Source organism: Hyalella azteca, unplaced genomic scaffold (assembly GCF_000764305.2).
Source record: "Hyalella azteca isolate HAZT.00-mixed unplaced genomic scaffold, Hazt_2.0.2 contig3633, whole genome shotgun sequence".
Classification (NCBI taxonomy): Eukaryota; Metazoa; Arthropoda; class Malacostraca; order Amphipoda; family Hyalellidae; genus Hyalella; species Hyalella azteca.
This window is the reverse complement of record NW_025933876.1, coordinates 114,834-127,951: the sequence shown is the minus strand read 5'-3', so window position 1 is coordinate 127,951 and position 13,118 is coordinate 114,834. Positions and strand designations below refer to the sequence as shown.

The 13,118-nt window shown below is 39.4% G+C and overlaps 2 protein-coding genes across 2 annotated transcripts; both read right to left on the bottom strand.

Annotated features, from left to right (window-relative positions):
- Positions 1 to 816: 816 nt before the first annotated feature.
- On the bottom strand, positions 817 to 3,776 carry LOC108678355. The gene is made up of 5 exons (XM_018166740.2): positions 3,613 to 3,776; positions 3,059 to 3,165; positions 2,757 to 2,854; positions 1,725 to 1,826; positions 817 to 1,518 (listed from the first exon to the last, which is right to left on the bottom strand). Exons 1-5 carry the CDS (start codon positions 3,745 to 3,747, stop codon positions 983 to 985), a joined length of 978 nt encoding a protein of 325 aa, XP_018022229.1. The 5' UTR covers positions 3,748 to 3,776; the 3' UTR covers positions 817 to 982.
- A 4,977-nt stretch (positions 3,777 to 8,753) lies between these two features.
- LOC108678356 (protein lin-28 homolog) lies at positions 8,754 to 10,219 on the bottom strand. Its single transcript, XM_018166742.2, has 2 exons — positions 10,199 to 10,219; positions 8,754 to 9,302 (listed from the first exon to the last, which is right to left on the bottom strand). The coding sequence occupies exons 1-2, from the start codon at positions 10,217 to 10,219 to the stop codon at positions 8,754 to 8,756; spliced, it is 570 nt and encodes a 189-aa protein (XP_018022231.1).
- Between the last annotated feature and the right edge of the window lie 2,899 nt (positions 10,220 to 13,118).

The window sequence follows — 13,118 nt, the reverse complement described above, 5'->3', positions numbered from 1 at the left end:
ACAAAACCAACCATTTTGGTCTTAACGGTCACTGATGAAACGAATTTGCCAAGATCTACTTTTTCACAGTAGACTGTTCAGTACATAAGGCTCAGTCAATGACCTGAGGTTCTATAATAGGCTGGTCAATCGTTCTAATTCATTTCAATGCGGAGTGCGGCTGCATTCGGTCCAAAGACCGGCCTCACGTTTTTATGTGACTTTTATCATTATCTTTTAGTGAATATCGTCGGAAGAACTTCCCAACTGATACACTTAATTGATGGTGGAAATGAAATTTTTTGGGGCAACTTTTGATGGCTATCGTTCCGCCATCTTGCTAATAAGGTTTATGCTAATGCTGCTAAACACAAGATTTAGGCATTCATATTGGAACAAGAACGGTTGTCACTATAGTCATCCAACTCTCTCAACATTTTGGGTTCATCCAGTTCTGGATTGGCTTCTGAGACCCAACTGCATGATAGCTCCTCTTCACCTACTATTTCTGCTCCTGCAGTAGACGTTCTACCTTCCATTTAGTGACTTCCATAATGTTTGCTGCTAAGAGAACTCTTTTCCTTAAAAGCTTATTGGTTTTAGGTTACATGTCGAAGAAAATTGCTTCCTTTAAATAGGGACCAGATTAAATGCTCGGTTTGAATCATTCATCAAGATCTGATCTGATTATTTTTATTTTCTTGTTGAATATTTCTGGTGTTGATCAGAGAAACGTTGCTCCAGTTTGGAAATTCAAAAATCGATTTATCCCCTTAATTTTAATTTCACCATGAGGATGCAGAAACATGGTGAGGAAAGGGTAAGTAAAATGACCCATAACAAACACCTTCTCATTGTCTAAACTGTATATAGGCTAATCCTAAAGCTAATGCCCTTTCTCATTATCTACCACTGTATACATGCTAAACCCTTTAAAAAAACAAACCATTAACCCAAAAACTATTCACTGTTCACTGTTTAACTATTTTTGCACAAAGATTTTTTAACCATGGAAGAAAATGTTGTATTGCCCCAAAAATGGATTGCCTGTAATTATGGGACTTTTAGCGAGCGCATTTTGCGCATGATTCTCAAAGTACACAGGAAGTTGAGCGGAGTATGGAACACTTACTACTTCTGGAGCGGGTGAAGGGCTAAGGTGATAATGATGTGTTGAGGGATGCACTATACCGGAATGCTGTACAGGGTAATGCGGCAACGATAATGTGGGAACTGAATGGGAAACTGCCGGGTCGGTGTAGTACAACAATGCTTGTGGCGATGGTGGGAAGATCGTCGATTTTGCAAAGTTTGTAAAAAATGAAACACAAGTCTTCGATTGATCAATTCCCATACCAAACAATATGTACAGGCACACAAAGCTAGCACTGAGTACGGCTTTTGGTACCCCCAAAATGTAATCAAAAATGCTCTGTCTTGGACTCGCGGTAACCTCGCTTCCTGTTCGCAAAACCTCACGGAGCCCCACATTCATTATTGAGCGGAGCAGCGTCGTGGATATCAGAACGTGTCGGTTCTCTGTAAAATAATATGTGAATAATTTGGTAACCTCTCTTGCTTATCATAAATATCATTTCTTAAATTATTGCTTATAATGTCTCTTCATTAATTTTAAATTTATTTTCCAAACCAATACGTAACTCCAAATTTCAATTAAAAACAAAAAATAATTAATTAATCTTTAAATTGTTATAGTCACTTGCATGTTTGTGATAATCACTCACCGCGGTGCAGAAGGCCCTCACTGATGCAGGAGATCAATTCGAGAGCTCCGTCCTCGGCCTTTATAACGCTGAACGTTACAGAGCCAGATCCACCTCCGAATGCTGTGAAGATGAGTGAATTGAGCGATACTAATAAGTTGCTTCGGATTATTAGTACATTTTAGCCCGGAGAAAATTTTTTATTCTGTTCAAATAATGTTAATGTCACTAAAAGCTTCTTCCTTTAACGGCTATATCTAAAATTTATATTCCATCGCTTCTGCTAAAAACAATTTTAAAAGCGGAAAAAGATAACAAAGAGCCGGATTGTCTGTATGGGGTATATAGTTTAAAGTGTGGCTTGTAGGTACATTAATATATTAATCAAGATTTGATGTTAAATAATTATGAACGCTGGTTTTAAGAGACTATGGAACAACGGATCAATTGTGTGTAGGGCTGGAGCTAGAGTGCGTGTAGGTGTAACATAGTTTGTTGGCGACGAACCATCAGATTTATCATGTAGGTAGGACATTACACAAATACCGCATAAGTATGAACTTGGCATCCGCGGGAGCGTAAAGCATGGGAAAATCCGCGAACACTTTAGCGCATTTCAGGTACTGAAATAAGTACAAATAATGTTTTACGGAGTATCTCTTAAGAATTTTGCTAAGAGTTTTACACAGAGCTTTACACTGAGTAAAGAGCTATAATGTTTATCCAGTAACGCGAGCACAATCGAACCTTCTCGCTTGTCTCCGTCTTTTGTAACAGTAATTTTGTTCAGGTTAGGATTTGTCTGGGTATTTTAGCAGCTAAAAATTTAAATGCAAGCAGTGTTTTGCTTTGACCCACGTAAAACGTAAGTGACCATGATAAAGTCGTAGAGAATATTGGTATTAAAGTGTCTCTTCTTTACGCGTAGGCAAGCACCAGCTACCTAATCAATCGAGTATTTTGGCGCATTGACAATGCCAAAGAATTCAAAATGAATAAATATGAAAGATAAAACTCTTGCAAATAAAATAATAGCATTCATTCTCGTCTTACCCGCAGCGGGGAGGGAGTGCAGCGTTATGGTGGCTGGGGCAGAGGCAGCGTGAGCCTGCGCGCGGTACTCTCCTGTGTGCTGAGCAGACCGCCCCGCCCTGTGAGCATCATATTTGTATCTCAAGTTTACTTTCACATACAATGAAAATAGTGAATTGTAAACCATATAAATTATTTAATGCAGTTTATGGATGTATATCGTTTGATGTTCAATTACATTAGTTTCACTCAAATCACCCAGTGAATAGCTTTACTCTCATTACAAAATTAGATTATCAAAGATAATAATGCAAATCTCTCACCGATCGATGTACGTATGGATGTAAGTTCCATTTGGAAAAAACTTCAACTGCGTTCCGTATAACAGCTGACCATCCGACACCAACACCAGGTAATCGTCGTCATCAAGCTGTATGAGGAAATTTGAATGAAAAGTTATGATAAAAATCATGAATAACATTATAACAAATTCAATTTTAACACAACAGATGCGTACTTTGATATGATTAAGCCCGTCAGTCGTTAGAACGGCTTCCAATTATTATTTGCACTAGCACACATGAACGCCATATAATGAACCAGATTTTTAGTTCTTCTCGCATAAGACCGTAAATTTGATGAAGACAAAATCACCTATATAGCAATAAAAATCCCAGTTTGAGTTGTCGCTGCGATCTCGATTTTCGAGTGCAGGAAACTACGCATAAGCATCGATATCGGCATTTTATGTGGGAAAATAAATAGTTGTAATAGTGCTCTATTTTCATGCCCAAAAGGCGAGTCTGATCAATTTAGGACAATATGGAAGAAGGAACGTCAAATTTCGCAGTTAAAAAAACAACAAAATTTTACTCACCTTACTAATGTAGGCGCCGTTGAAGTTCTCAGTCGTGTTGGGGGCACCGCAGGGCCCGATCGTGGGGCCCTGGGCGAGCCCCCCCAGCACGAGGCACAGCCCCGTCAATGCGCAAGACAAGGTCGGCCTCTTCATAATGTATGTAACTTATTTTTTCTCGTGAATCTAGAGCTCTCTGCCGAGGTTATTGCAATGATTAAATTAAACGACATATTTATTTTAATATCGTAAATTTCGAATTGTAAGGTGTTTTTCCCATATTAATAATAATTAAAGCGCCAGTTACCTCAGTTCTACTCTAACCAGGGTCTAGCTGGAGTATGGAGATCTTCCCATACAGGTGAACGTAAAGCAAGTAATGTGGCAGGTTCCCGCGTCTATGCACCAATTGTGAGTGATGTGTAGAGGTGCATAGAAAAAACGCACTTAATTCACTCGTATAAGCATATGATACAAGTAGAATCGAGCATATATCATCAAGTTTTTTTTATTTTTTTACAGATTAAATAAAGAAATAAGCACATTCATATTTCATGAATTTTTCGGCACGGAATTTCGGCGCAGACGGCAGTTAAATCAGCATTTACAGAAGTAGGAAGTAACTCTTCTCGTTTTATCGCTTCGCTTTTACGCCGCCATCTCTACCCACGGTTAACGTCTTCGATAATTAGGGATTTAAATTCATTCTAAGCACCGCTAAATACTTAATGCAAATTCCTATAACTGTAGATTTACACACTCTGAACGCAAGCCATATTTGTATTTTAAATGCAAGTCGTTCAGGAACCTAGATTATTTAATAAAAATTTGACATTGTTGAGCACAAAAAGACATTCTATTTATCACTATATGTTCTTTATTGACCAAATAAGGACGAATTGAAAAAGTTAAAGCATGTTTCAATGTGCACGATTTTACCAAATTCAGTATAATTTTTCAGTATTTTAAAATTCTACCGTTTGGAAATTCTACAGCAATGTACATTTTCACCACTCGTAGGTTCCTCTTCAGCCCTCTGAACAAAGTAGCCTTCTCTGTTGCTGCTGCTGCTTTTATATCGTCTGGGTGCAACAAAAAAGCTCCCTAACCTGTTTTATGTTTCTTTGCGTTATTTCAAACTGTCTATGCATGGGACTTGCTTGACTTAATTGACGTGCACTAAAAATTCAACTAGAATTATGTTTACAAAGCAAATTATGAACGCTCGGCGCAGGTAATGGAAGAAGAATTAAGGAGAGTTGCTGATTGCTCAAGCTCATGCATGGTTAACTGATTCTCCTGTGAGAGCCTACCCGTCGATAACTTTTACGGAAAATTTATCATGATTTCATTTCTTCTCACTTTTTTTGCCGAGATAACAAATTATTAGAATATGAGGAGGTAAGTTCGAACTATAGCTCCTGCCGCGTTGTTCGGAAATCCGGATGTAGAAGTTACGCGACGTCATTCCAACGTACGTAGATGCGCAGCGCTCACAACTGTACTTATAGACCAGGTTTTGATTGCATCCGGGCAGGAATAACGTCTTTATACCTGAAGAAAGAACCGATTTTGAAATTATTTACCAGCAAAACATGCAAATTAATATTCGGGAGATATTTCATAAACAAAATCTCTAGTTCTCTGGACATAGTTTCAGACGCACTACCAAAATAGGGCAATGCGCAATAAATAGTTTTCTTACCAGCGCATTAAGTCACAGTTTCAGAAAATATGTTAGATAAGAAGCGTTTGATTTTACCAAACAGAAGGCATGATAGAAAACCATTCACCTGAAATATATTACGAATAAATTCGAATTACAAATGCATATCATGGAAGGTAGAACAAACCCTATAGCCTCGGTATATCAAAGTTTGAAGACACGTCAATTTGGAACGAAACGAGCAGAAGCTAAAGAAGCTCATACCCAAGCCGGCAAATGTCGGTTTTCGCTTAACGGAAGTCTGAAAACGACCGCCAGATTTAGCAACTTTACAATAGAGAAACGACAAGCTATTGTTTGATTCTAATTCCATAGTGAATTTTATTGAAGAATGTTAGAGGTTTAGATAATCAAAGAAAAGGCCCGCATAAGAGGGATGCATGAAGATCAGAAAGGTGTCATCAATATACCTATAATAAAAAAATATAACTCAGTACTCGCTGCAGTGAGTGACAGAGAGCGAATTTTCTAGTCGACGAAAACGTGAAGTCACGGACGGTCGGACAGACAGATAGACAGACGGACGGACGGACAGATGGACATGGCGAGCAAAATAGTGCATTTTTCATAAATGAGAAAATGCGCTAAAAATCGGTTTAAAATCAATGTGACAATCAGCCAACCACGAAAATTCATGAAAGCGGGGGAATGACGTCGCGTAACTTCTACATCCGGGTTTCTGAACACCGCGGCAGGAACTATCGTTCGACCTTGCTTCTCTGCAAACCTACTCATTCTTCCGTGCGTATCCCACCCTAGCAGTGCAACGTGGCTGTATCTGAGAGTGATTTCATGGAATTTTGGTCCACTTTTGGCTGTTCGGAGTTGAGGATTTTGAAGTCTCTACACATTTTCAAGCGAGAGTAGTTTCTATAATGACAAATTATTCCATAATTCATTCAATGATGATTCATATCACTCTTGAAATAGTGAATAACTAGGCTTTCATGTTTTAGTGTTTTTCACAAGTTTTATTTCCGTGTCGCCTATGGCTCAGTGCTCCGCGTGTTATGTTTTTCGATGTCATGTTACGTCTATTATAGGTTTATGTCTGACTTAGAATTTTGAGTTACAAATGATTGTATTCGTCTTAGCATGTCGAACTGATGATGGAGCTGGACTCCGAAACCTTGCCGGTATCAATATGCTGAATATGCGTGGCGTTATCTTTGCTTTTAAACTCCAAGTTACATGTGTAAACGCCTTGTTCCGAGAGCGGATAGGAATGCGGCAGTATTTCTTCGTATATCTCTTCATTCTTGTCTTGCATGATAATGTGCGAGTTGTGGCTGCTAAGAATACCGAATTGAGATGCTCTGAAGTGTATTTTGTGCCCGTTTGTCTATTTTTTCATGTGGTAGCGAACAAGTAAATGATGCATATTACTGTGAAGGAAAATCTGGGAGTTCTGAATTGAAATGCGTTATAGAGGCGTAATAGAATGAGTCAAAAGATAGAGTAGCTGTACAATTTAAGAAAGGTGAGTCGTCCAGGGGGAGAAGGGGGAGAGGCTAGCATTTGTTAGCACGTTATTGTAGAAGCAGAGCCAGGAGAAGAACCTTTAGTTATGTGGTCAGAAGATACGCGATGAAATTAAGCTAGAAGATAACGTCTATGGGGATCAAAAGCTCTGCCGTTTTTCGTCTGTTGGCCAAAACCCTAGCTGCATGAAGCATGAGCGATGTAAATATGGGCTAAAGTAATTCCGCATAGAATAAAATTGAACGATGATTCACTACATTGATAGAGACCAAGAAACTTTCATACCCAGTTGATAGAGAAATGTATAGGCGTATAGGGTTGTTAGATTAATCTAAAATAGAGAATAGTGACTCGCCATTGAGTAGTCCCGTAGTGCCAGTTTTGAAGAAGCCAAGCCATGGTAGTGTAGATGAAGAAATTAGGATGTGCATAGATTATAGGAAGCTTTACGAAAGTACCATTACAGTGTAATCTTCAATGCCAGATCTAGCAGAACAAGTATTACCTTACTCGTAATAATAGTTATTTATCATATTAGATCTCATTAATGGTAATTTTATTACCAGGTACCCTTGGATAATAGCAGTCCAAAATACACTGCATTTAGCACCCCGCGCAGCCCCCCTTTCAGTTCAAAACCACATCATTCGGTCTCGTAAATAACGGGATAGCGTTTCAGAAAAATATGCAGTTAATTTAGGAGAAGTTTGTTGTAATAACGTGTCGGGTTTTATGGATGACATATTGATACTTGGCAAAACTTTCGAGGAGCATTCAGGCAAGTAGAAGAGGTGCTAAACAGGAATGAGGTTAGTTCCCCTCTCGTCACCTCATGTGTGTAAGAGGGGAATGAGGAGGCGCCAGAATAACTAACAAAATTCGTAAAAATTCCCTAGACTGACGAATATAACAGAATTAAGGAAGTTTTTATGGGTAGTTGATTTCGGTAGATTTCTAAAATTTCGGTAGGACGTCTAGCTTAGCGAAACCTTTAACTGACTGATGTTTACCTATATATGCCATGCGCTTCATGATAGCAGCTAAATAAATTGATGATGAAACGCCTAAAACCAATCTTGCCCCTTAAACCAAGCTCGTGCATTACTCTCAATGTAAAAGATATTTTGGTCAGATAAAACAAACGTATATTATTAAGTTATGTATCAGATCACCTAGAGTTGACTTCGCAGAGGATTGAAACTGATAATTTCAGTTGTAAATTTATTCTTTGGTCGTTGAAGTTAAACTTCTGATAATGATTTGTAAATAATGAATTAGCTGCTGCAAACTAGATACGAAACTGCATGATTATGACCTCGGTTACTACAATCCTAATTTACGTGTTATCCAATTAAAAAGAAAAGCTTTCAATATCTCGCACATTGAGCTCGACCAACATTTATGGCAGTGAATTTCACATCTTGTAATTAAACATCATTTCCATTCTTTACTTCTGCCGCCATTTGTTATTAATTTCAAAATTTTCACCACTACCACCCAGGCGCAGGACTTTTACTCTTATTGTTAACTCGTATGCTTACGATTTTACTTGAACGTTTTAAATAATTTTAATAATTGAAGAGCTGTTATAAGTGATGCAAGGGACCCACTAAGCAACATAGCGAATGGTTCTCGTAAAACGTCAGTGCTCATTTTCTGAGGAACATTTGAATATGAGAAACCGTGAATACTTACAAACCAGTGAAACTTTCCCAATCTTAACCAATGAAATCCTAAAATTGAAAAAGTTTGACTCTGCGGTATACAGCGCGCCAATTTAACATGAGAAAATACGACACACACAAGAAACGAACGTAAAAATGTCGCTTACACTGAAGTGGAAATAGAAAAATCACTGAATTTAGAGGAAGCACAGATGTATGAATCTACAGTCATGCCCCAACATGCGTAACTCCAACTTTCAAGCTCCAAGTACTGAGAAGAGTTCCTGGCATCACTGCTGGCGTTGGAACGGGCAACACTTTCCGGGAGCAAATGACAGTCTGTGACGAGATGGACGTCGGCATTGCAGTGGTGCACGGCAGCGCTTGGGCTGACGCGACTCGGAGCAGTCGCGGGCGAAGTGCCTGAAGTTTTGGCAATTGTAGCACTTGCGTCTACGTGGTCTGAATGAAGTTGATGGTTCGGTCTGCGAACCGAGGCACTTGGCGCCCTCTAGCCCCTGCACCAGCGTGGTCTCGAGGCCGCGCTTGCCCTCCCTCACGGTGAACTCCACCTCCTCGTTCTCACAAAGTCTTCTGAAGCCCGGCATCTGAATGGTCGACTGATGAACGAACACGTCCGGGCTGCCATCGTTGGGGGTGATGAAGCCCCATCCCTTCGCAACGTTGAACCACTTCACCTTGCCTCTCTTAAGCGGACCGTGTGTTGCTTCATTGTAGGAACTAACGAAGTTTTCTTCTGCAATGGAAAGGTTCGCGATGTCAGGTTCTCTTTCTCGACAGGCGTCTTGTTGTTGTTCACGCTTCTGATTCTTTTTTCGCTAATTTTTTTTAACGTATTTTATTGTCACGTTTATCGGCGAATGTGTGAAACCCTAGACTGTCCTGTTCCTAGGTACTTAACCGACAACTTGTGCACTAGCTTTATCGTTACTGAAGTCAACGTATAATCACCACTAAACGTGGTAAAGGAACAGTGAAAATTAAGCTAGTTTATTTAATATACTAGTAAATTGTGTATCTTATGCACGATGTCACCCAGAAACCTACCAGACGAGAAGTAGTATCTACCATTAACGGCGAACCAGCTACTGATGACGTTTCCTCAACAAGGACAACTCGTCAGTAGGTATTAGCTGCATATTAGAAGAAATGGCAAAATATGTGCATTGATTGAAACTGGCTCGCAAGTTTCACTATGAGGGCAGTGTTTAGCAAAGTTTTTGGCAGAAATAATTATGGGTAGAGTTCGACGAAGACAGAATTAAGAGGAGCAGTTAAGTTAGTGTGCAAGTAACAGAGTTGACATGAATGAAAAGGTACAGTTTATTATTTGAACGATGGTAATGTGCCTTGTTGTTTGTTAAAATTGAATTTCTTGATTTGGAATAAAATAATTTGAATTGTCGAAATTCATTGTTAATTTCAACCGTAGGATTCGCCAGCTTTGGCGCTTGCATATTCGATAATGTCGGACAATTATTACAGCCCAGAACATTCTAGTGATGACGCCAGCTCAAATGGCGAACATGAAATGGCTGTACATTTCATCTTTTCGCGTGGTAATGTTCATTGTATGCAGAACAAAGATTTTGCCATAAGATCCCAGAAGAAGCAAATTTGGAATCAAAATTGTTTTTTTTTTTAATTTAGGCGGTAACTCGGGAGTTGGTCACTGTGATCCGGAATTGTGGTAAGGAAGAACAATCTTGTGCACCTGCTTTCGGTCTATGCTCATGGTAGATATAGTATTCAAGCTTCATAATCACCTAGCACATATAGGTATTCAAAATATTGTAATTGTAGCACATTTCTGGCATCCGACTGTTTGTGCTAATGTACGTGATATATGTGCAAGCTGCCCACATTGTCAGCTATTTGAATCTTGAAGGCAACTTAGAACTCCACACCTGTTCTTAAAACTCAATCTACTCATCCATTTGGTATCGTAGCATCAGACCTGCTCCAGTTTCTCCATTCAATTAAGGGTAACATTATTCCGCTTCTGGCTATCAATTACGGTTCTAAATTTTTAATAGCTGCACCTTTCGAATAACAAAATGGCTAGCACTGTATCAGATGCGTTCAAAAATATCGTATTGTCTAGCATGATTAGAATACCTAATCAAATTTTGACCGATAATGGACCGGAATTCAGCGCTGCAGAATTCAACGCATAAGGAGATACCTTTTTTATTGCGCACGTTTATTCAACTCGCTACAGGGCTGCATCTACTGGCTGCGTTCAGCGCTGTACGCTGAAAATTATTCAATTTTTGAATGGTTTGACCGCAGATAATCCATTACAGTGGGATGTTGAAATTAGTAGAGCTTTGACAACGTCTAACAACGCGCACCATTCATAGATAGGGTGTAGTCTGGCTCAACATATCCTGTCGAAAATATTATAGGCTTGAGGTTCTCCTTAATCTTAGAAATTTCGTAGACTTTGTTACTAGCCTAAGCAAAAACTAGACTTAGAACTATAATTTTCGGACTACCATAAATTTCATTAGTTACAGTTTGACTACTTTGATTGCCTGGCACCACTCTAGCGCGATTTTGAGGTATTAAAGGAGGCTTGCGTTTCGGGGTTCCTTTTGAACGGCGGGGTTCCCTTTGCACGAAACTAAACTTCTTAAGTCACTCTGCTAACGATCATCTGTCTCCTCCAGCACCTCATCCCGTGACAAGCCATCCTGCGGCTCTCAATTTATTGTCAGGGTATCTCTCTCAAGACGCTATAACCGGAGTTTAGATGCTGCTTCCTTGTCGGATGTGGATGGTAGTCATGAGGTGCTAAGCTCTCCACGTCTGCATGATCTCCTGGGCTCCTTCAGTTGGACCCCTTGCCTGCTTCAGCCGATTGCACAAGTTACATTCTTTTACAAGACATCTGAACGAAACTGCTGGGTCTAACGGCTGCAGATTTGCCACGTCGTGCTTAGGTCGGGAGCTACCCGGACCAATTACCGTTCACGCAGCCCTGCCAGGCTTCACGTACACGCCTATGCATTAATAAATACTTATATTATCAGTCTGTTTATATCTCAAGTTCACAAGATTTTATTTATTCATTTTTAGTTTAGTCGAACTGGTGATGGAGCTGGACTCTGAAAATATTTCAATATCGATATGGTGAATTTTCTTGGCGTTTTCTTTGCTTTTAAATTCCTCGCATTAAAGAAGTTGCAGTTAACTGAAATAATGAAGAAAAGATACATTTAGGAAACTAAACATTGTTTCGTTGTCATCTATAGCCCCCCGAGTGCTTAGTTTTCGTTGTATCCTTAAAAAGAACCATGGTAGCACTAGCGCAGTGCCTGTGAAAGTAGAAATTGTTAATTCGTGGAGATAAGGGCATGTAAAGTTTAGTTCATTCAAGGTATAGGCAGAAGGAAGCGTACAAAATTAATAGCCGGGAATCTTGGCATAGATGATTATCGCCGAAATTCGAAGGACCATTCCAGGTAACGAAAGTACACTAATGGGGTTACGTATGAAATTGGGGGTAATAGCGGGAAAATTCACACGGTTCACTATAAACAGCTTGATGAATGGAACGATTTTCCAAGATATTTACATGGGTATTTAGAGTTAACAGGAGACCCACAATCACGACTTTCCTTAGGGAACGGAGAAGACAGTTGGATGGACGGAAGTGGAGACAGTTTTGGAGGTGTTGGAATTTCATTTTTCAGTGGCAGTATAGTGGTAGTAGTAGCAGTGATGCCAGCGACAGTAGTGATGACAGTAGGATTTATGGTGGTAGCAGATCTGGCAGCAATACGAGTACAAGAAGAGGTAGCGAAGACAAAGGCGCAACAGTAGATGCAGCAACGTCATAAAATGAACACGCAATGCAGGGTCGGAAAATCATCGACTCCGACTAAACAAGATAGTGTAGAACGTCAGAAATAGGAATCCCTTTCTCGATCAGATCACTAATAATCCATTGATGATCGGAGACAGGAATAATTCTTTTTTTTTTGTCGGGTAGAACAGTCATTTAGGATTCAGTAATAACGAATTGATGATGCTGTGAATAAAAAATTGGCCATGGACAGAGTTCACGAAGAGGAATCGGTGCAGATCAATTCTCCTCAATTGATTATATATTATTTATAGTGATGAAGTTAGCAATAGAGGTGTCTAGGAAATCGGGAAAATCTAGGAACGCGCCTCTGCAAAGAATTGTACTGAATATAATGAACAGGACAGACAGCGCAATCTCGAAATATAGCTCCGGGGTAGTAAATTAATAGTAAAGTCTTGCGTGAAATTTGGGATAGGATGTATATGGGCAGTGGGAGTGGACTGAATAGATACGATTTGTTAGAACCGGAGAAGTTAGATGTTGCTACCGAATTACCTGTGATTAACACACCTGCGCCAGAGCAGATAATTACACGTTCTATAAAGGCAGGGCAGAGAACTATCCTCATGTTCAACCGAGAGTTCTGGAGTATAAAACTTGCACTAAGATTATGATTATTATTGATTATTATGATTATTACTATTACTAAGATTATGAAATGATTATGCTTTGTATCTGGGAATGGAGTAGATGTATAAATTGAATGTATTGCTATATCGGGTGTTTAAAATGCTGTGAACATTGGTTTTAGGTATAAGTT

Coding starts and splice junctions, on each gene's coding strand:
- LOC108678355 (XM_018166740.2), bottom strand. CDS start 3,747: ATGAAGAGGCCGACCTTGTCTTGCGCATTGACGGGGCTGTGCCTCGTG. Junction 3,166..3,612: donor ACGGCGCCTACATTAGTAAG/GTGAGTAAAATT, acceptor TTCCTCATACAG/CTTGATGACGACGATTACCT. Junction 2,855..3,058: donor ATCCATACGTACATCGATCG/GTGAGAGATTTG, acceptor TGATGCTCACAG/GGCGGGGCGGTCTGCTCAGC.
- LOC108678356 (XM_018166742.2), bottom strand. CDS start 10,219: ATGAGCATAGACCGAAAGCAG. Junction 9,303..10,198: donor TGAGCATAGACCGAAAGCAG/GTGCACAAGATT, acceptor AAAAAAAATTAG/CGAAAAAAGAATCAGAAGCG.